This window comes from Rhamphochromis sp. 'chilingali' (assembly GCF_963969265.1).
Source record: "Rhamphochromis sp. 'chilingali' genome assembly, chromosome: 7".
NCBI classification, from domain to species: Eukaryota; Metazoa; Chordata; class Actinopteri; order Cichliformes; family Cichlidae; genus Rhamphochromis; species Rhamphochromis sp. 'chilingali'.
In genome coordinates this window covers 16,581,034-16,602,969 of record NC_137934.1, presented here as the reverse complement: position 1 = coordinate 16,602,969, position 21,936 = coordinate 16,581,034, and the positions used below count along the sequence as shown (strand labels likewise).

The following is a 21,936-nucleotide window of genomic DNA, read 5'->3' as shown; positions in this document are numbered from 1 at the left end:
TGTCACTGCAGCAACCATTACAGCTCTGAGTTATAGTCAAATGGTATCATATTTAAAATCTGTTGAGCAAACTCTTGGTGTGTGTACCTTTCTCCTGTGTTTCCTCAAATCACTGGGCTGTATGGTGAAGGAAAAACAGAAAAAAAAACTATCAATATCCACGTGTTAAAGCATGAACAAAAACTTGAACTCCTGCATGCTGGTGAAAAATAAAACAATTAGCTCACTTATAGAAATATCATGTACCATTAGAAGCTCATGAGCCATTGCCCAATACCAGACCACCTATTTAGAGATCAGCACTGAGGAATAAAGAAAGACTGGTAAACAAGTCAGTTGAATAATCAATAAAATCAAAGCCTTATTGCTTTGAAATCCCATGGGTAAAGAAGACATTTACACTGATCCCACTAGACACCTGGGTTGAATGATGATAGTCGAGAGAGCTCTCCAATGTGTTTGTTGCGTTGCTACCTTCTAGAGCATTTTCAATACAGTTATCTGACAAATAATATGGCTTGCTGTGTGATAAACAGGTCTGTGGTACAGTTTTGATAAGTGAAGTTCTCTTATTTTATGTGAACCACATTGAGAAAAGGACCTGTCCACCTACACATTACACCTACACGAGCTGCTCGGCCATGAAAGCCATGCTATGAAGCTCCCACTGCACGGTTTTTGTGCTGATATTAATGCTAGAGGAGGTTTGGAACTCTGTAGTTATTGAGTCAACGGAGCTTTGGCAACTTTTACACTCAATGCTTCTCAGCACTTGGCAACTCTGCTCTGCAACTTTAATCTGGCTTCAAGAAAACCAATAGGTGACATAATAAAGTTTCACATGCCGGGAAACTGTATTTTGTACTAACTGCATTACTATTCCCAGACTTCTAAACAAAGACCACATTTACAGTTTACATGGTGCTCTTGCAGGTAAAAAGATGGCAATTTATTGATGCAACATACATTATGTAAACAAAGGTCTGTAGTAGGATCTGTAGATGGTATGATAGAAGATGTCTCGCACGTGGTGATGTAACATACCAGTGTCATGACCCCCATGCGCTCCATGTCCCGGGCAGGGCTTCGAGGATCAAGCTTAGGTGTGGAGTGTCCGCTGGGTGGGGAAGAAGAGGCAAGTGAGGAGGCAGTTGCTGAGGCAGTGATGGAGGCTCCGTGGTGGTGCATTCGAGCCAGGTTTAGACCCTCGAGGCTAACGCTGGCCACTCGGTTCTCAATCTCCTCTGCTCGCAGCTCTGTTGACTCCTTCTCTTCCTGGATTAGCCTGGTATCAGGAAAATGCTGTGATTATTTTTCTATGTAAAACTTTAAAAAAAAAGAATCAAGCTGTGCAATTTTTAGCTAACTTAAAAAGCAAAAAATATAGAAGCTATTCTGCTACAAAAATAGCCTCAGCTTTCAAGTTCTTTAAAGGTAGATTTCAGCAGATTTGCAACGCTCAGTCCTTTAAGTCCCTGCAGTATCAGGTAAAGTAATTAAAGGACAAACTAAAGAGTTAAAAGGCTAAAAGTCGGGTAATTAACCACACTCTGTATCTAACTTTGTAATTAGCTGAAAGCTCAACACTTTAGATTCATGATCACTTTACACAATAAGACCGCATTAAATCTTTCTAAAAGAAATGTAGCGCTGTGTCTTTTGATGTAGATGTAAATTAGCAAAGACCACAAGGCACATTAACAGCCCTTGAAATAAAGAAGTAAGTAAAGTTGTGCCTGGGGGTCATGAATACTTATTGGCACAAGATAATTACAGCATTATCAAGCAAGAGGCACCTCACATTTCCCAAAACACTGAGTGCATACAAGAATAGTGTTTGGGTCACATACGGGAAGAGTAATCTACAGACACCTTTAGTGGTTTACCTGTGAGCTCGGCAGACACACATTTTGTCTAGAGAGTGAATTACTATGCGGCTCATTTTCTCTAGGGCACTTTTTATCTTGCTTCTGTGGTTACTAGCTTGAACACAAGGCAACCAAAATCAATGTGGGTGTGTTAATTTTTAATTCTAAAAGCAGAGTTTTTGGGTGAAATATTACTTTAGCAACCAAGGGCAAACAAGGTGGAGTTATGGAAGCAGAATATCGCTCCAAACTTTAAAGTCTTTCCAAACATGATCTTAAAAACATATCAAGTTGGTCTCCAGTAAAGTGGATTTAGAACGAGGAGGCGGATCAATACGTCTGGAAATCTGGTCTTCAGTATTAAATTTATACAACGGCGTGTGTCAGCTACCGGATCTCCTTGTTGATTGCGTCCAGCTGCTCCTGAAGCATCATGGCCAGAGTTTGTGCATCGGAGTGACCACTGGGAGACAGCAGGTCCATGGAGCTGAACAACGTCTCCCTATCGTCGTCGTCAATGTCAGACATTTCCGTGTCGCTCTCAAAGTGGTGGCCTCCCAGGACCCCCAACTGCTGTGAGCGCCATTCAGGCTCCCCCAGTGACTTTGCCTGCATACAGAGACAGAGTGAAACTGTGACTACAAAACAATATCTTATTAGTTATGAACTAATATTTTGAGATCATTACTGGAAACTGAAAACATAGTCATGCAATACAATTTTATGAGAAGCACTTATGCTTCCCCCCCCCCGATTATGTCTTATTACTAACTCTAATAAGACTTAATGACTTCTCTAAGCAGTAGTAGTGGCGACACACCAAAAGATGGAAATGGTTTTTGTTTCATTTAAAAGCAGTATCCTATATATTTATAATGTGTCCTGCACTCATACTTGAATTACCATAACCTGTATTTAGAATCCAAAAACTTTAAACCTCCAAAATAAGAGCCTACAGAAAATGTTCACGTTAAGCCTGTCAATAATGTTATATTAAAGGTTCAAGGCCCAATTCAGACCCAGTACATTGTTGCCAGGTCTTTGTCTCTGGTCATCATATTTGGTAAATGTAGTGTGTAACCCCTTCATTCCAATCAAGGTATGCCGGAAAGCATCTCTGAATGCACAATACATAGAGCCTAGAAGCAGATGGGCTACAGCAGCAGAAGACCACACAGAGTCCCACTCCTGTCAAGAACAAGAAAGCGAGGCTACACTTTACCTGAACTCATTAAAATTGGACAACAGAAGATATGAAAAATGTTCTCTAGTCTGATGAGTCTTGATTTCTGCTGCTACTTTTAGGATGGCAGGGTCAGAATTTGTTACAAACATCATCAGAACATGGATTCATCCCGCCTTGTGTGAACAGTTCAGACTGCTGCTATCAGTGTAATGGTATGGGGAATAGGCTTCATGTCACAAAGCTCAATCATGTCAAACTGGTTTCTCAAACATAACAATAAATTTACAGCAATCAGAAAGTCTCTACAGCCACCAAATCTGAAGCAGCTGTATGAAGCTCTGAGGAGTCCTTCTAGCAACGTGTTTAATCTATGTGATACAGAATAAAGGCAACCCAACCCAGTACGGGAAGGTGTAATGAAGTTTCCAGTGAGTGTATATTGAAATATTTTAGTCCCTGTTGGATTTGCCAAACTGGAACTTCTCCAGTATCTAAATTTAACTCACTGCGTTAAAGCTGACACTGTTCATTGACAGACCACTAAAGAAGCTCTTAGATGTTTTTAAAATAGAAACATTTAAATATAAGTAAGATTGAAAGGCAGACAAACCAGATGTTATTCCTCACCTTGGTTTCTCGCAGACCTATTCGACCTCTCCTTTGTCGATGGATGACCTTTGCTGAGCGGTAGTGGTCCGACTGGGTTTCAGCCAGAGATCCCAAAGAGAATCGAAGCTCAGCTGATGTGTCCAGATGGGATCTGGGAAACAACTTGTATGAGTATTATTGAAGCTAAACGCAAAATGCTTGGTTACAGATTTTGTGTTTTTCATATGACAGATGAATAATATCTGAACCTGTTAAAGCAAATCCTTCAAACACAATCGTTAGCAGTGATTTTGTTTGGGTCGTAAAGCAGATTGCCAGTAGATAAGACACAGCAAGAAAACTTGCAGTACCGATTAGTTACACAAGCAGGAAACCAGTCAGATGTTATATTTTGATACCTCAAGCGTACCTATTAGTCACAGTGAGGAGGTGCAAAGTGTACTTCTTGAAGGATAAGAGCTTGTTATGCATGCTTCTATGGCTGCAAATTGTTTGTCTTTGGAAGAGATTAAGGCTGCCACTGTCAACACGTCAGCTTTGTAAGATTAGAACTTCAAGCAGCATGAAATGGAAACCAGAAAATATCCAAAAATAGATGCCAAAAGTTCCATTATACCAGTGTTTCTAACAATAGTGTAACAGAGCAAGTAGTTTTCACAGAAGGATAAAATAACAGGAAAGCTCCTGGAGACGGAGTATCTATTTGCCTCTCTTTGCTTTCTGTTCTATAAACACACACATTAGACTAAATCTGAATCTCTCGTGGCCTTTTATTGCATGTCTAGTGTAACACATCTTCTTTATGTTGCAGATGTTTTCACAGCATCCACGTTTTTCTTGAGTCATTTGTTCACCTTGTAATACGTCGTGTATCCACCACTAACGTTTGGACACAGAACCAACTAATGTTCAGGGATCACCGTGCTGCCACTGAACAAGCCAATTTTTTTTTTCTTTAGCCCATTTCTGAGAAGCACTTGACTGGCAAGCTCCCTCAGCAACAGAAACATACATTCCTTGTCTTTATTCTCCTAGTAAACTATACATTTTGATAAGGAAAATACATTTAGACATACATAGTGATTAGGGATTGTTATGAATAGTTGACTGGACACTTAAATGTTGATGTTGTTGCCAGTGGAGGCAAATGTCACTGGCCACAAATGAGGGCTGCAGCCCCGACATGCAACTGAACACAAGTGATATTATTTGATTAACAAGGAATGTGATTAATGGTTTTATATAGCTCCTAAAATACATACAAAATATGTTTCTGGCCAGTTTTTAACTTTGTCCATCTAAAGTGAGTTATAAAGCTTAGTTTTTTATTCCGATTTAAATTTAACAGCAAGTTTATTCTAATTGAATTGATTAAAATGTGTTGTCTGACTTTTACAATCCCACAAATTAATTTAATTAGTGATATAAATTAATCATTCTCAAATAAAAACAAGAAAAATGTTATTTATTAAGGGGAAAAAAAAAATCTTTTCAACAGTGATTAAAACCAAAGATGATTTTATTTGGCTCCTGGAATGTGTCAAAGATTGCTATTAAAGCAACTGTAGGCTTTTATTGTGAAAGACAAGAAAAAGAGGAAGCCTATTTCTCCCCCTGTCCAATATGGTGGTCCAAAAGCAGCAACTGATGCAGTATATACATGTGGAGATACGTTACAAACTGCGTCTTACATCCGGATACACTCACACACACACACACACACACACACACACAGAAAACCGACCTACCGTGACAGCGTGGGTTCTGTGAGGGAGCCTGCCCTCAATCTGAATTGGTCGAGCTCTGATCTCAGTTTCTCAATATCCTCTGCCAGCTGCGACTGGACAAAACAATTTCTCTACATCATTGTCTGTGATATTACATGCCCAAAAAATGAAATGATTATCCTACCCCTTTATACCACTAGTCATACTAGTGACATGGCTGCAGCATGTGGAGCTGATTACATTTACAGGTCTGAGTAGGTGACAGTTGTAATTTCTACTGTTTTCAGTAGCCTCCTTATTATTCTATCCCTTGCAGGAGCTTTTCAATATTGAAGGTTTATAAAAAATTTAACTAGTGCCAATAACCAAACTCATTATTGCTGTACTCAAAAGTCAATTATTACACTAAGCTCATGTAAAATGTAGACATTTTGAAACAGGAGGTAATCATTTCTCGATCTCTACAACCTACTTTTTCTTGGATTGACTCCTCGTACTGTTTTCTGTAAGTTTCCGAGTCTTGGATTAGCATATTCTGCAAAGAAAGGGGGGGGGGGGGGGGGGGGGGGAGTAAAGAAGTGAGAAAAATACATCTTTTAATGACCTTGATGCAATTGATATTGACAGGTTTCCATTGACGTGTCAGGCGTTTTTAACCTTCTCTTCGAGAGCTGCCATTCTCTCCTTCAGGTGGAGCTGAAGTCGCTCGTTGGACTCAGTGAGGAGTCTGTCCACTGTGTCTGAGAGTCTCTTATTGTGCTCTTCATTCATCTTTTCCCTCTGCCGAGCCTGAAGGAGAAAAATACAGATAAACCAACTTTCAGGCCCTCTTCTGTGGAATTAGCTTCCAATTTGAATTCGGGAGACAGATACCCTCTCCACTTCTAAGATTAGGCTTAAAACTTTTATTTTCGATAAAGAACATCATTAGGGCTGCATCAGGTGATCCTCCCTGCAAAAGGCCTAAGCTGCTGGGGGATTCCTATGATGCACTGGGAGTGTTTCTTTTTCACTCACTATATATTTATACACCACTGCATTTAATCATTAGCTATTATCAATTTCTGGCTCCCATCCACAGTGTATCTTTTATCCTTTCTCCCTCCCATCACCACCGGCTAGTCATGGCAGACGGCTGCCCCTCCCTGAACCTGGCTCTGCTGGAGGTTTCTTCCTATTAAAAAGGAGTTTCTCCTTCCCACTGTTGCCAAGTGCTTTCTCAAAGGGGTCATTTGACTGTTGGGGTTTTCTCTGTACTATATGACTGCTGTTGGAAAGATTGCCCACTATTGCATTTTTCAAATAAGGAAAACAACAACAAAAAAACTTTGAAAATAACTCATGAGGTTAAACATCTTCATACAGACAGCATTCTCGCTTGAATTTGCTATCATACACTAAAGTGTGACGTGAAAACACTAACGTCTTTTAGAATTACTCATTTGCATCATTTGTGAGTATTTTGCAAACCATTATATCAGCAGAGTACGTGAAACACCCATTTGGTCAAGCTTCATTGGTGACAAATCAGACAGTGTGCCATCAGTTGCAGTCGCTTCAAGCTGTCTTGCTCATGCAGAAGTGGCTGCCTGGTTAACGCTGCTTGGCACAACGCCTCCGCAGTGACTCACCCTCAGCAGCTCCTGGTTCTTCTCCTCCAGCTGGCATTCCAAGTGCCTCATTCGCTCCTCAATGCTCCCGTGACGCTCTTCCGCCTACAGTTGGATCACAGACAGCACAGACAGGACAAAAAAAAAAAAAAAGAGAGGCCACGATGATCTGTGTGCTTGACAGCCTAAGGGCCAACAAAGAAAAATGGTGGCGACAACACAAGCCAAAGCTTCTACCCCAAACTCAAAGATGGATATCTATGTTTTAAAGCGTAACTGGAAAGACAGCTGATTGAAACAAACAGTGACAAGGAGAAAGATGGAGAACAAGGCCACCAAAGGACAGAATGAAAGAGGAAGAGAGCTGCTCCAGCACTGCCAAGTATGAGCTCCAGCCAGAAGTGCCATGCAGCTGTCCCATGGTGGTAGAACAGCCAGAGCAGAATCCCAGTAAACACGCCCGCCACAAAACACTAATAAGATAAATGAATGATATCTGTTCTCTATTGGAGTTGGCAATAGCTGTGATGCCCTGTGGAACTACCTTCCTAAGAATGGAGTTCATGTCTTGGAGTTTAGCTTCCATTACAAAGTGATAATCATCAGGAGAGGAAGAGGAGCTGGAGTCAGACTATGTGGCCGAGGAAGAGGAGAGGAACATGTTGAAACGTCATGACACCACGTGGACACTTACACAAATGTACAGAAAAAAAAAAACGAGGGCATCTGTGGGAATACGTCAACAGCATGTGTGTTAATGTACAATATGTACAAACGTGTGCGCTTACCTTGGTGAGAGCTGCTATCCTCTGGGCTAGTTCGGCCTCAACCTCCGGGAGTGTCTCAGCCTTCCTCATGGTCTGCTGGAGTTTCTGTTCTGCAAGCTCCAACCTCTCCTGTAGTTGTCTGTTCTTCTCCTCCATCTGCACTCAAACACCACAGACAGCAAAAACATTAGCTGATAGTTGAACAACGAGACTTATGAGATTTTGTATCTGGCTTCCTGCAGATTTTGTGGAGGGATTGCAGCCAAAAGTAAACAAAAAATATAAATGTGCACGTTGTGAGGAAAAGAGTCACATTAGCCGACAGTCAAAGTTAATGTACTGAACTGGTTCTTATATAGCGCTTATCTATTCTACTTGAGCACTCTATACAACATGTTACATTCACAGTAGCACTGCATCGACATGTAAGTGGTTTCTATTTAACATTCACACACATTCAAATTCCAATGGATGCATCTGTGAGCAACCTGGGGTTCTGTATCCTGCACACAGATACTTTGGATGCGAATTGGACCAGCCAGAGATTAAACCACCAACCTCCTGATGACCTGCTCTACTTCCTGAGACACAACCACTGAAATAAATTTAAACACTCTAAACCAACTAAGGATCTGCACTTAGCTTAAATCTGGGTTCTAACTTATTGCCTTGAAGCCAATAAATTTGCAGGAATGCTTAATGCTGAAAGAAAGAATGATAAATGATTACACAGGAGATTTATTCAATAAATTACCTTCCAATGCTTTGACCATACATCATCCAGAAAAGAAATCCAGAATAGTGTTTTTCTTGCAATAACAACAAACCCTAGCAATGACAAATTAAAGTATGAGCAGATTATTAGAACACTACACTATTTGAATGAAAGAGTTTTCAGTGTGTTCCAATGCTGTCCTTGTTAACAGAGTATAACGAAAATGAACTCTATAAATGTGATTCTCTTCCTTCTTCCTATTCAGTGTCAGCAGAGCATAATTGCCTGTTAGAAAATAGAATCACAAATGTTTGTCTTTCAGAGATGAGGCACACTCTGGCAGTGTGCCTCATCTCTTCTTTAGAATAGCAGAGTCAGAGTCTGCACTGCCAAGAGTGACACTGGCAACTTATAGACAGCTGATGCAGATCCTGATTAGGCATTCAGCTGGTACTTGCTATCATTAAGATGGAACTCAAACTTAGCATTAAATGAAACTGGAAACAAGTGACTTGCTTCCCCATTGGACAGTAAGAATTTTCTCCCTCACTAGCTTGGGATCAGTTTTAAGACTTATTTAAGGACTGGCTTGGCAGCCTTTGCCATCGGCGACAGATGCTCTGGTCCCCGAAGCTCCGGGCCTGGCAGCTCAGCGTGCAATAATTAGACTCTAGCAGGCCAAGTATACTTTGTGTTGTGTGTCAGTGATATTTTCTGCCTCAACCCATATCGCCATCCCACGTGCTTGAGATGACACAGGGGAAACATGACAGTTTGTTTTTGTTTATTATATCCTCCCTAGGTATCCTACTACCCATCCTTTTTGCCATTTTGCTTGCCATTTCTTCTCATCCCTTCATGTCTCTATACCAAGTAATCTTCAGACATCAGCAGCCAGAGCCCAGTACAATAGCAAGTGAAACTTTGTGCATATATTTACCAAAAAAGTCTGTTTATGTATGGTAGCAGGAGTTCATTTAAAAAAACCTTTAGGGTTCAAGCATACCCCTTGCATAGACCCTTTCCCTTGTAAACGTCATGGCTGTAAATACATAAGTGGTTTCTTCTTAAGTTGTGGCTTCATACACATTTCCTGAGTGAAAAATGACTGGCTAGCAAAGGTTAACAACCCCCACCCTATGTAATCATCTGGCAGGATGAAATTAGCTTACCATTTACTTTTAGCGATTACATTCTGTTAACTATATACTTATGATTAGCAAACACTCTTACTAGTTTAGTGCCAAGTATTGAGTTTTTATTTCAGCCATTCAAACAGTTTATATCTTTAGTTAAAACTACTTTTTTAAATCTGTTTTTTAGCTAGCTTTTTTAACTGTTTATCCAGTACGTTTAGCTAACAAATTCAACAGTTAAAGTTTTAGCTAATAATTTCCACCTGGTTTCAGAATTTTAGCTGTTTCAATTATTTTGATCTTTTGTCATGATTTTATATCACAATTTCATGTACTTACACTGTGAGCTAACCATTTCAATGTTTTATATGTTTAGCAGACAGTTTTAACATATTTCATACTATTAGCTTTTCTAATAACCCACTGTGCCATTTTTTGCTTTCATCTAAATATATTTTCTTATTTCTTTGTTTTGACTGTCTCTCTCTATTGCTCTTTTACTTTTAGTCAACAGTTAAATTTTCTTCTCAAATTTGTTCAGGTTTTAGATTTTAAATTGTATTTGTTTCAGGTTAGGCTTAGTCACACATGCCCAGAGATCAGTTAGTGACTAAATGGCAACCGCCAGTTGCAAATGAAAAATGTGGTGGAAATGGTTGCCAGTCGCTTTGAAACTCATGGCTAAAGCCAGGGGCGGAGCGTGGGGGTGGCTTACTGGGCTTAAGCCCGGGTTGTTTTGTCAGAAGCCCGGGGTATTTTGGAGTGCAATTTTTTCATAGTTAGATGCCTGGCTGACAACTGTATAAAACAAAAAGTACACACAATATTCGAAGCACATAGTGCACACTGTGGGAATTTACGACTGTGCGTGAATCCCCCCCTGATATTGGTATGATCCAAGCTCAGGCACTAAGCGACTGAGCGAGGGGGCGGGGCAGCTGCTGCCCGTCAGTGCGCTGTTGGAGAGACGGAGCCAGCCATACTAAGGAGAGCTTAAGTTTGACCAGGTACCAAAGCAAATCATTCGTACCGTACAAATAATGTAAATATGACGGTGCATCACGGAAGATTGATATCAAACTGATCACTTGACCAATATTACGTTACTTGCTCTTCAAGTGAATCAACAAATGGCGAAATGAAAAGCCGAACAAATGCTATTTTTTTTTTTAGAGATTCTTAGCTTACGTGTGTTTATTTCATATTTTCAGTTCTTACCCTCCCCGACTAAATCGGTTTCAGTTATGTACTGAAATATAAGAATGGACATTAGAGGGTTCTTTCAAAGAAAAACTCAGGTAAATGTTATTTTATATATTATGCTTTGTATGTTGTTCAGTATATTTGTATGCAAAACAAGAGGAATTTCAGTACACAGCAGGATATTCACATTTGTAACCAGATATTTACACTTTAGGGAGAAAACATAAAACATTTTTACTGCACAACATCAATTTAGAGTAAACTTTTGTTTTAGATAAATATTGAAATATCTTTTGAATTAGTTAAATGTCAGAATAAAGAGAGACAGAGCTTTCTGTTTTTTATCACTTTCATCAAATTTAGGAGTACATGTACACTAAGTTTATTGTTAATTAATAAGAAAACTCCAGACGATTCCATTCTGAGCTGAAGAAGCTTCTGATAGGTTAGTAGAGTCCATGTGAGTAAACTGGTGGCACAGCTGTGGATGCATATAAGGCAAAACCACAGAGCCTGTTTCTGTGACATGGGAAAATCAAGAGATGTCAACCAAAACACCAGGAAAAGAACTGTGGAGCTCCATAAGTGTGGCTCAATTTTGAATACAATTTGGTGCCATTTGCAATTAAGAAATACAGACGATTTCTCTCTTTACTCTTAAAGTTAACAAATATGTTTTTTATATTTATCAATCTAAAAAAATAAACATTTAGTCTGATTTGATGTTACAATTAAAAAGTGTTTGTGTTTTGATCTGAAGAGTTTGTAAATATCTGTATATTTGATGATTGTCAGCACAAAGAGGGAGAGAGGAACAGAGAGGGAGATGGAGAATGAGGACAGAACAGAGATGAACAAGAGCAGGTGAGACACACATGTTAGTCAAATGGTTGTTTACCAAAAGTATCACCGTATCATAGGTACTCATGTATCTCATACCTAGTGTTTCTTTTTAGGTTTGTTATTTTTCAAATTCTATATTTATTAAGTTATGAAGGCTTGTTTGCACAACAAGGCTAAATAATTATATAAACCTTTCTCAATCTAAATATTGTACTTTGGTAAAATTAAAAAATAAATGTAGTGCAGGTCTATGATGATTTTTAGTGCTACTATCATCTAGTTCTGATTCTGATTCTGTCTTGGTTAAGTCCCAAGTAGTCCTGATTTTGAACTGTTGTAGTCCTGTTTTAATTCTGGATCAGTTCTTGGTCTGGTTGAATTGGGGTTTAGTCCTCGTGTCTTGATACAGCCCTGATTTTGTTATGCCTTGCTGCTTAATTAAAAAACTAGTTTAAGGTGTTCTGCACATGTGATATATATTTTTCCCTATATGAAGTCATTCTTTTTTGAACAAAACTCAAAACAGAGCCTATTAATCTTTCAGTCATTTCTACCCCCCCCCCAAGGGAAAAAAAAATCCCACATGCATACTATCCTTTTGGGCTAAGCCCCGGGTGTTTCAAATGTCTGGCTCCGCCTCTGGCTAAAGCCCATGCAGGACGAGAGACTGATCAGGCAGACGCCGGCAACTTTCATCTGCTATGAAAAAATGTGTATTCTCCAATCTGTCGAATTGTTTCTGGTAGTTGCTGGCATGAAATTGCAACCAAAGCAATCACATGGAGCAACGTCGTCTTTGTGACCACATTTCCTTGGCGACAACCAGTAACCACTTATATCTGGTTGCGGAAAATATATATTTTCCCTCATGACCAGTGATCACCAGGTGATGTCTCGTCTCTAAGGTACCCCCAGATTAACTGGTCTAGGGGATTTCACAATTGTTTTAAATAGTCACTGTAGTTGTGATGTACATGTCTAAAGTAAACATTATGCTAAAGAAAATTGTTGAGAATTATAACTAAAATATAAATTAGTGTCTAAATAACTTTCCACACAGTAAATCCAAACAGGGACTGATGGTGTCACTCTAATTACTTCTACTCATATCAGAAATTCTTTCTATTCTTCCAGAGCCCAGACAGTGTTTAAGCCTTTACTCATAAAAATGCCACTAGATCTTCTATGGCCATGCAATTTATCTAATTGGCTGCAATGAATCACAAAGAATAATTGAAAGGAGAGTAAATCTGTACAATCGCTTGACCATATTCTGCAGCATTATGTCAATTATGAAGAAATCACATGTGAGCCATGTGCATCTGCACAAAGTAAACATTTATAAAATTTCTTCCACAGTAGTAATTTCCTCTTACATTATCTACCACGATGTGAAGAGGTTTTCTCAATGCCAGACCTCTGTGGAACTGCTCAAAGGACTATGTTAACTGACAGGAACCATCTTACACATTTTTCCTGGCTGATTCTTTTCTGAATCCAGTAAGAAAAATACGACTGATGATACAGTAATGAATCGTGCACTGCAGCTGCCATCTGGACCCATTTTTTGGAAGAAAATAGTAATCCCAGAGAGCTGATTAATGTGATTACATGGCTCACACTAACCCTGGAGTGGACTTTACAGACCTGTCTGAGGAATGCCTCCTTATTGGCCAACTCGTTCTCCAGTTTGTCATTGATGTCATGCACAGAGGTGGCTTCTCTTTGGGCACTCAGGTAACGTTTCTCCAGCGTGACAATCCGTTCCTCCATGTCTTCTTTCTGACACATGGCCTGTATAGAGACACACAAAAAAAGACTTAATATAACATCAACTTTGGGTGTAATATTTTCTCCTGCTGCTTTGCACACATGGAATTTGTACACTACTTTAATATCAGCACCAGATGAAAACTCCATAGGGTGTCTGGACCCTCCCTTAAGTGACAGGGTGCTTGGGCATTCAGCACCTAGAGCCACTAAGCTTCCACATCGAAACACTGAGAGACAGCTGACGTGGTTCAGGGATGACTAGGATGTCTCCTGGGCACCTTCTAAATAAGGTTTTTAGACATGTCCTACCAGGAGGAAAAACTGATGACATTTCTTCACCGTATACTGGATCTCAGACTAGACCCAGTATACGGTGAAGAAATGTCATCAGTTTTTCCTGGAAGAAGTAAAGGAGTCTGGGTGTCTCTACTTAGGCCAGGATAAGCAGCAGACAGTGAATGGATGGATATTGCAGATATACAGATATTGCAGGGTCTTTACTTTACAATATAAAGAACCTTGAGCTCACCATTATTGTTAATTGGCACTGAGTAAGTAAAACTGAAGTGAACGGAATTGAATTAGAGATTCTTCAACCACTTCCTGGAATGCACACAGAAACCAGACTGCAAGTCTGCAAAATCAAACTTTTATCCCTAGAATGTGCACAAAAGTTAATAACAAATAAAGCCTCATAAAATACAAACATGCGCTGCTGTCATGAACAGAGGCAACATTATCATGGAATTTCTCAGACTTAATTTCCTCCATGGAGAATTGCTTCAGACACAAACTTGCGGTAGCACCCATTGTTTCCAAACCATACAAATAATAACAGTTATTCTTAGAACACTAAATAAACTGCTGCTGTAAGAGAAGGCATTGCAGGGTAATAAAACACGATTGGCCTGATAAGCCCATGTTTGTCAGCCCACGATAACTGCCTCTGCCCACATCGTTAGAAATCAATAGTAATTTCATCCCCAGGCGACAGGGGCATCAGCTTATGTTCATATCCAGCCCACTTCACTGATATTAACCTTGCACAGACATATAATAAATAGGACTATTATTTGGATCTTAATTGCCAGTTTTGGACACAACTGGCTCTTTTTTGTGCTTCATGCATCAACAGTCTTGAACCCGTTCAAGAAATACAAATGGTTATTTATTTATTTAACATTAAGTGTTAGTTTGAGGCCTAGAGAAGTGTTTATCTGAAGTGTATATTTAGATATTTTTTCAAGGACTCTTCACTTAACTCACTTCACCCGATGAAGGCATTATGAAAGACCTTATACGTTCACAAGTCAATGTGCATGTTTTTATGTGAGAAAAAGACGGAGTAATAAAGAGCTGGGGAGAGTGTGAGAGCATATGCAAATAGAAGCTGTTTTTAGACCACTGCTCGCTGTCTTTGATGTTTCTCTTGCAACTGTTATCCCCATGCGAATATGTGTGTGTGTGTGTGTGTGTGTATGCTTCCCCCTGTGCTCAGTTTCTGTGCTGTGACCTCTTTGATGTCCCTCTGGTACTTGTTGTTCATCTCCTCTGACTTGATGAGGTCCTTGCGGGCGGTCTCGAGCTCCTGCTCCACCTCGGAAACCCGGGAGGAGAGGGAGGACATGCGCTCCTTCATCTGGGCCAACTCGTAGTTCTGCTTCTCCAGCAGGTCCTGCAGCTCGACCACCTGACTCGCCTCATGGGCCGGCTCCAGAGAGCCATTGGACAGACGCTGGAGGGGAAAGAGGGGGACGTGGAGTAAGAGGTCAACATATGAAAAGGGAAAATTATCCAAAAATATGTATGCGTCATGAAGCACAAAATTTGCCAAGGGATGTTTGGGGATGATTTCTAACTTTTAGTGTACTTTAAAAAGAATTTAAGAGCTTTTTTAAAAATGAATTCCCTTGCATGACGTCTTTTAAAACTCACAAATTAAGTGAGGCTTGTGGTATATAGGTAATAAGGTAATAATAAAGTAGTAATAAGATCACTGACAAGTGAGGGTTAGTACAGGATTTGGAAATTGGTTGTTAATGTTGTGGCTAATCAAAGTAAAAAAATTCTTTCTTTCTTTTAAGTTAACATTCTAACTAGAACTTTTTCCTTGCAGTTGAAATAAATCTTTTGGATGTTAAATTATATCCCGAATCCTGAAACGTGTCTTGTAAGTCCATTCAGAATGCACACTTGCCCCACAATAATCGCGATAACAAGTGATTATATTTTCTTTCTTTTTTCAAGTGTTAACCTAGTAAAAACCCCAGTACCTAAATCAAAAATAGAAGTTTGAGCTTTGAATGCAGGAAAATAAACACACTATCGAGAGTAAAAATGAACAATGGTGCAAAGCAATTTTCTGATTTCCTGTCATGCCTCATCTTCCTGTCGTGTATTCAAGTGGGCCCTGAGAAATCAGCCATGCTTCCACTTCAGATACCATGTCTGCTTTTGAGAATGACATACATTTGCATTCTAATAAATTCAAGTTCAGGAGCTCACGGCTTTGGTTCTTCCCCTGCTTTGATTCTGGATGGTCACAAAGACTGAATCACACCAGACTCTGCTGGAGAAATTGTTTTGACACTTGCATAAGTAATCTGATTAGATTTGCAAGGTTTCCACTCCGTACAGCTCTCCTGGTCTCTGCATGAGGTAGATTAATGAGGAGGATACCGCAGAGATTCAGCTTACAAAAGAGTTTAGGGGCAAGAACAACAGAGGAAAACAACCTTATTATCGGTGCTAAATAACAAACATGCATAGTTTAAAAAAACAAATCTTGCTTTTATGCTCAATTGAGTTACAGTAAGGTGAATGAGAGGATTGAGGGAAACTGATCTCTTCATTCTCCATCTTCCTCTGTCTTCCTGCTGTATTGTGAGGCACAGCTGCCCATCTTTGGCCATCCATCTGTGAGGACAAACCTAATTGGGCCTCTCTGTCTGCTGCCTGTGATCAATGATTCACTTGAGCAAGGAACAGGATCCACTAAATCACACCAGTGATTTTAATACGAGCATGCCAGCAGTGGGCCATGCTCATAAAAGAATTTTATATCTTCTTTATTGCCAAATGGCTCAGCTGTCCCTCTTTGTATCTGGGGTTTCCATCGATGGGCTTGTTTCACAGATTTGTACCATTTAGGACCAGGATAGTTTAAAGGGACAATGTTAATAAGAGTTACCCAACATTTCAAAGGGGTGTATTGCTTTTTAACTCTGAATGACCTTTAAAAATGGTTAAGTTTGGCTATGAAACAACTGCTCTCATTCATGCCTGCATGGATAGATGGACAGATAGTCTTGAGATGCCCCTCAATTCTTTATATTTTGCTCTGAGAACTAATGTTGGCCTTGAGCAATAGTTCTCCAAACTTTCTTAAGGTCTTTCAAAGTTTCTTCTTTGAACATAAGATGCTTTTTCACTAAGAGGAATGTTTTTGTTTATTAGGCCACTTAACGCTGCCTAATGAATTATCTAAACATAAAAAAGCACCTTACTAAACAGATGAACTACACATAACAGACAAATAAGCAAATAACCACATTTTAATTGCATCTAGGCACGTTAGTACTAGCAGTCTGTTGCAAAAACACATCATTTGTTCCTATTTCTTTAGTTGAATATACAAAAAATCCCAAAGATGATGCAGTTTGTCAGACAAAATATTCTTGTACCAACAAGGTGATTCTCAAAAAGCTATTAGCTTAAAGTGACAGGGCTAAAACACCGTCTACAGCAGATAAGCAGCATTTGAAAGTCACGTCATTAAGAAATTAGATAAAACCTATGACATGAAACCTAAAAGACAGATCTGTCCCTTCAGTTACAGAAGAGGTGGTCTGTAATTCAGTGGTGCAAAAACTGATGGAGTGACAAACCAAGATATATATATATATGTGTGTATGAATGAAAGAATCCGGTGGGCAGGTTTTGCCATTGTCCCCTTCCTGACAGTTCCTTCTACATCTCTGTCAGTCACTCTGACTACAGTCATGCTGAATAACTGACCCTCACCATTACTGCAAGGTTAGTGTTCTTTCTTCACCGTATCACAAAACAAATGTGCCAAACAACACATGTTCATACTCTCTTATTTTATCTACACAAAACAGAGCAGATGATGGCTGTCTCCTCATTATCACATCCCTCAAACTCACACGCTCTTCATCTCTTTACTCCCAATCCCCCACCACCACCACCTCCCATCCCCCAAACCCTCGTTCCCCAGCAGACCAGCCAAGTAATAACGTCTCCATTGATCTACCCAGGTATCCTCTGCTGCTGTCTGCATGTATTAAAAAAAAAAAAAAAAAAAAAAGTAAAAATCCTGCATCTGCGTTTGCCTTTAAGGTGCATCATTTTGGGCTCGCGTGCTTCTGACATAAAAAGGCATCAGCGTAATCTACACCTACACCTATGCTGTTAAAATAATAATCAAAAGGAAATTTGTATTCAGCTATGGATGTCCATGTGTGCTCCTGCATAATGGCAGGGGGTGAGATCACAGTTGGAGTTTTCGCCTAACTCCTTCAGAATGCCTGCAGAGGTAAATAAATGTATGATCAAAACCATGTGATAGTCGCTGCAATACTTTAAAGTCAAAATGCCAATACAGCAGGGGGAACTAAATGTACAGGAATTATTTGTGTAACGCCACCACAGCAGGGTTGTAGACAAAATACTGATTGGTAGTGCTTTTATTTTGAAATGGAAAACATCCGGGTTACTGTATGACCGCCACAGTAAGTATATTTAATATATACATACATAATACTATGCACATTTTTAGAATAAACTATATCTTAATCAAAAACAACAAGTGCAAATATTGCCATAATGTACAGACTATTAAAGTGTAGTGTAGTTATTATAGATCCACACATAATTTTGACCATTTTTTCCACCCATATTTAAATCAAGGGAGCTCACCTTGCCATGGACCTTCTGTTGAGCTTCACTGCCCTCCAAAATGTCCTCTCCTCCCTCACCTGATGCCACTTTCCTCTGGATGTGAGCATTCTGTTCCCGTAAGGCCACAATCTGTGGGACACAAAAATATGGGGTTAGAAGTAAAAAAAAAATAAAAATACAACAAAAAACCCCCTCCGCACACACTTGCCTGCACACAGCAACACAGTTTGTGTGAGACGAAAAAACAAACTCACTTTTAAGGCTGGCATCTTCCTCAGTGTGGCTTTAGAACTTTTAGCTTTTAGCGAAGCCTCTTGAATGAGCCTCTTGTTTGCACACACGATGAGGATAAAACCACAACCACACATAATTGCAATCCTTGGTTAACTAATCATTTTCCCTCTCTTATGCAACGCTAGTAAATTACAGTATATCACACTGCATAGGAATTTTGGAACATTACTTTAACCAACATTCATGGAAACCTTGTGATTATTGAGTTTTGCAAACCAAGTGCTTTATTTCCCCACCATCAGCCATCCTGAAGCCTTAACCCTGTCACAGGGGTGTCTGACAACAATAACATTCTGGTTTGGCTTTGACTGACAACATATGATTATCACTCACTTCAAGAGAGAGAGAGGTTGACAGTGTACCTGCTGCCTACTAGTTCACAGTACTTCTTGAAGTACTTCTTTCCAGAGCCTAATGCTTATGGAGAGCAGCCATTCATTCGTCCCAGGTAGGCCACTAAATATTAACTAGCAGAATGGATAACTTCTTCTAAGACTTTCTCCGTGTATCCTACACTAGCACTAAGGTGAATACGAAAATAACGTGTTGCGAATGCATCAATCTTTTATTGAGGTCGAACATAGGCCAGCTGCACTAAAGTAAACACAGTGCAGCTTTAAGAAATGTATGAATTAATGATTCCCCTGAGAAAAGAAAGTCAAAACAGAGTAAGAAATACAAGCCAACACACGCAGTCCTGGCTCTGAAAGTAAAACTGAAACAGGGCAGATCCTCAATGCTCCTCTCTGCAATGGAAAACTAAGAAAAGCCACAAAGTCAGTCTGCAAACTGTGAGGGATGTTAAAATAGCACTGGTGATGATATTTCTGTGTGCTATTGTGCTCCTGTTCAAAATGAATTTGGCCAACCTGGAGATTTGTTCAAAATGTGAAAAGACTGTCTGCTTTTATTTCAACAATAAGCTTGGTACAGTGTGTTCCGTTTATTTTTGCAGACAGAAGCAGTCAAAGTTACACCACTGTCCACTGGTCTCAATCTCTGAAACCTCCCCTAAAAAGTAAATAACCACCAGAAAGACAACTCTAGCACTAAAATAGTTTTACAGTTATTCTCTACACGAACAAAAAAGGAGGAGCTCCTAACAACCCCCCCCCCCAACAATTACTACAGTACATGAGGCATGCTGATAGCGTGATGTGATTAAAGCTGCATTCTCCTCTATGAGTACTCGGAAGCTTCAGAAAAGCTTTAATCTCTGAACCATGTAGGACTCTCAAATCATGCATGTTCCTTTTTGTCCTTCTCTTTATGGATGATTCGATCAGGATTTCCAAGCAGCCAGCACCATCATTTATGACAATCCAACTACCATTACTAATCATTCTAATAAATAATTACAGTTTGAGAATGGAAATGCTGAGTGATCGTCGCCGTTGAAAACAAATTGCGATGCTTTAAAATCGTCTTTTCTCTCTCTTTCCGCAACAGACATTTGTTGTGATCGGAACAGCAAGAGGAGCCCGAGGACAATCAATGAAACCGCTGTCGATAAAACAAACAATGCAATCAAGTGACTTTGACATGATCCAGTTTAAACTCAGATCCCAACCTGCCCTCATTGACACCTGGACACGAGTCGTAGTTAATGTCGGGACCTCTTTAAAGTTGCGAGTGAGAACAGAAGATTATCTCCCACCTTCCACAGACAGGGTTTCCTTCACACTCAACTTTGCCAGCAGCAGCTTGGATTCTTCTTTTCTGCTGCACTCTGTCTACAAAGCATCTTCTGTTCATTATTTTTAATGAGGGCATAATTATGCCTCCGTATGTTCCAGTGCCATTATTTTGAGATTGTCTGTAATTTCTCCATCTCAGAGATCAAACACCAACGCCACCCATGACATAAAGGCACAATTGATGAATGGGGCGCTACTGATGCATCTCCATCGCTGAAATGAAAGAAGACAGAGAGAAGTTTGCCAGATGCAAAATGAAAAGGGTGACGAGGGACACAAGGACGAGTGGAGCTTCTTTTACAACGCAGCATCACAATTTCCTTATCTTCCTTTAGCACTTCTGGGCTCTGTGTTGACAGGAATGTCTGATGAAGTAGAAATTGGAGGAAAATGGGAAGGAGTGAAATAAGAATGGCTATGTGTGAGTGTGTGTGTCCACGGGTGTCACAGGTTGCTCTTAGAGTATGAAAGATTGATGACGTCAAGGTGAGATTTGGGGAAAAGCAAGTTTGGTGCAATGCACTTAAAATAGAATCAATCACACACCTGGGGAAAAATGCATGACCACACATAAAACATGTTTATCAAATGTTTTAGGTCAAAGGAGATTTCATTTCATGTATTAGTTTTCTTTCTTTTACAAAATCCCAAAAGAATTAGGTCAGTCTTTTTTTTGCAAAAGCAAGAAAAAAAGTACTGCTGTTGCCATTCTCAACCTTTTCTGCCAGCTTTTATTTGAAAAACCGTGAACAGAGTATTTCTCCTACTGAGCATAGTGCTGGTTTGGATCAAGCTCAGCCTGTAAGGACCTCAGTGCTAGCCCACATCGGCTCATGGGTCAGATGTTACCTTTCTATACATCCGATTATCAAATCTTATATTACCACACCATTAAAGCTGCTTTAAATTGTTAAAAACAGATTCAAATGACTCTATTGGCTATTGAAAATAATCCCATTTCTTTGCCTTAAGAAACGCTTGGGTTGCTTTTCCAGTATGCTTCAGGCCATTATCCATTTGCACTAAGAAGTGCTGTCTACTCAGTTTTGCAGCATCTGGTCGAATATTAGCAGAGAGAGTATAGCCCTGTACACTTCAGAATCCATACTTCTATCAGCAGTCACATCACCTATAAACACTAGTGGTAGTTCCACTATCATACATGCCCGCCTCACAACATTATCTCTACCATATTAGACAGATGATGTGGTATACTTCTGATCAATTAATTTTGTTGTCTAATCTGGCTTGTTGTTGCAACCTGTTATTTAGACCTTGTTGTAAACTGTCCTTTACATTCATAAAGGTGTTGGTGTTGCAGAGCTAGCCAATTGAGTTCCACTTATTAAGAATGCGCCAGATTGTTGATTTTGGCTACTCACTACTCATTAAGGTTATTTTGTTTTTTTAGCCTCTTTCACTTGCATCAACATTCTTTAGGAGCTCCTCCTATCCAAAAAAAAGACAAAAAAAAAACAAACACAAAATGCAACACTTGAAATCAAATCAATTTCTTTCAATTCAATTTTATTTATATAGCGCCAAATCACAACAACAGTCGCCTCAAGGCGCTTTATATTGTAAGGTA

At 39.6% G+C, this 21,936-nt stretch overlaps 1 protein-coding gene and 1 long non-coding RNA gene across 7 annotated transcripts in view; one reads left to right on the top strand and one right to left on the bottom strand.

Annotated features, from left to right (window-relative positions):
• Positions 1 to 21,936, bottom strand: part of ppfia2 (PTPRF interacting protein alpha 2) — a 188,181-nt gene that overhangs the window by 21,256 nt on the left and 144,989 nt on the right. For all 6 annotated transcript variants that reach the window (XM_080886013.1, XM_080886014.1, XM_080886016.1 and 3 more), the window contains 12 exons: positions 18,376 to 18,486; positions 14,951 to 15,172; positions 13,312 to 13,458; positions 7,789 to 7,923; positions 7,022 to 7,105; positions 6,048 to 6,179; positions 5,863 to 5,925; positions 5,412 to 5,503; positions 3,682 to 3,814; positions 2,260 to 2,477; positions 1,045 to 1,285; positions 88 to 117 (listed from right to left, as the gene is read on the bottom strand). In XM_080886013.1, the coding sequence (XP_080742139.1) occupies positions 88 to 117; positions 1,045 to 1,285; positions 2,260 to 2,477; positions 3,682 to 3,814; positions 5,412 to 5,503; positions 5,863 to 5,925; positions 6,048 to 6,179; positions 7,022 to 7,105; positions 7,789 to 7,923; positions 13,312 to 13,458; positions 14,951 to 15,172; positions 18,376 to 18,486 (1,608 nt within the window). The remainder of the gene's footprint in view (positions 1 to 87; positions 118 to 1,044; positions 1,286 to 2,259; positions 2,478 to 3,681; positions 3,815 to 5,411; positions 5,504 to 5,862; positions 5,926 to 6,047; positions 6,180 to 7,021; positions 7,106 to 7,788; positions 7,924 to 13,311; positions 13,459 to 14,950; positions 15,173 to 18,375; positions 18,487 to 21,936) is intronic.
• Positions 10,313 to 12,163, top strand: LOC308400146. The gene is made up of 3 exons (XR_013972325.1): positions 10,313 to 10,625; positions 10,830 to 10,916; positions 11,617 to 12,163. It is a non-coding gene; the product is annotated as an uncharacterized lncRNA (long non-coding RNA).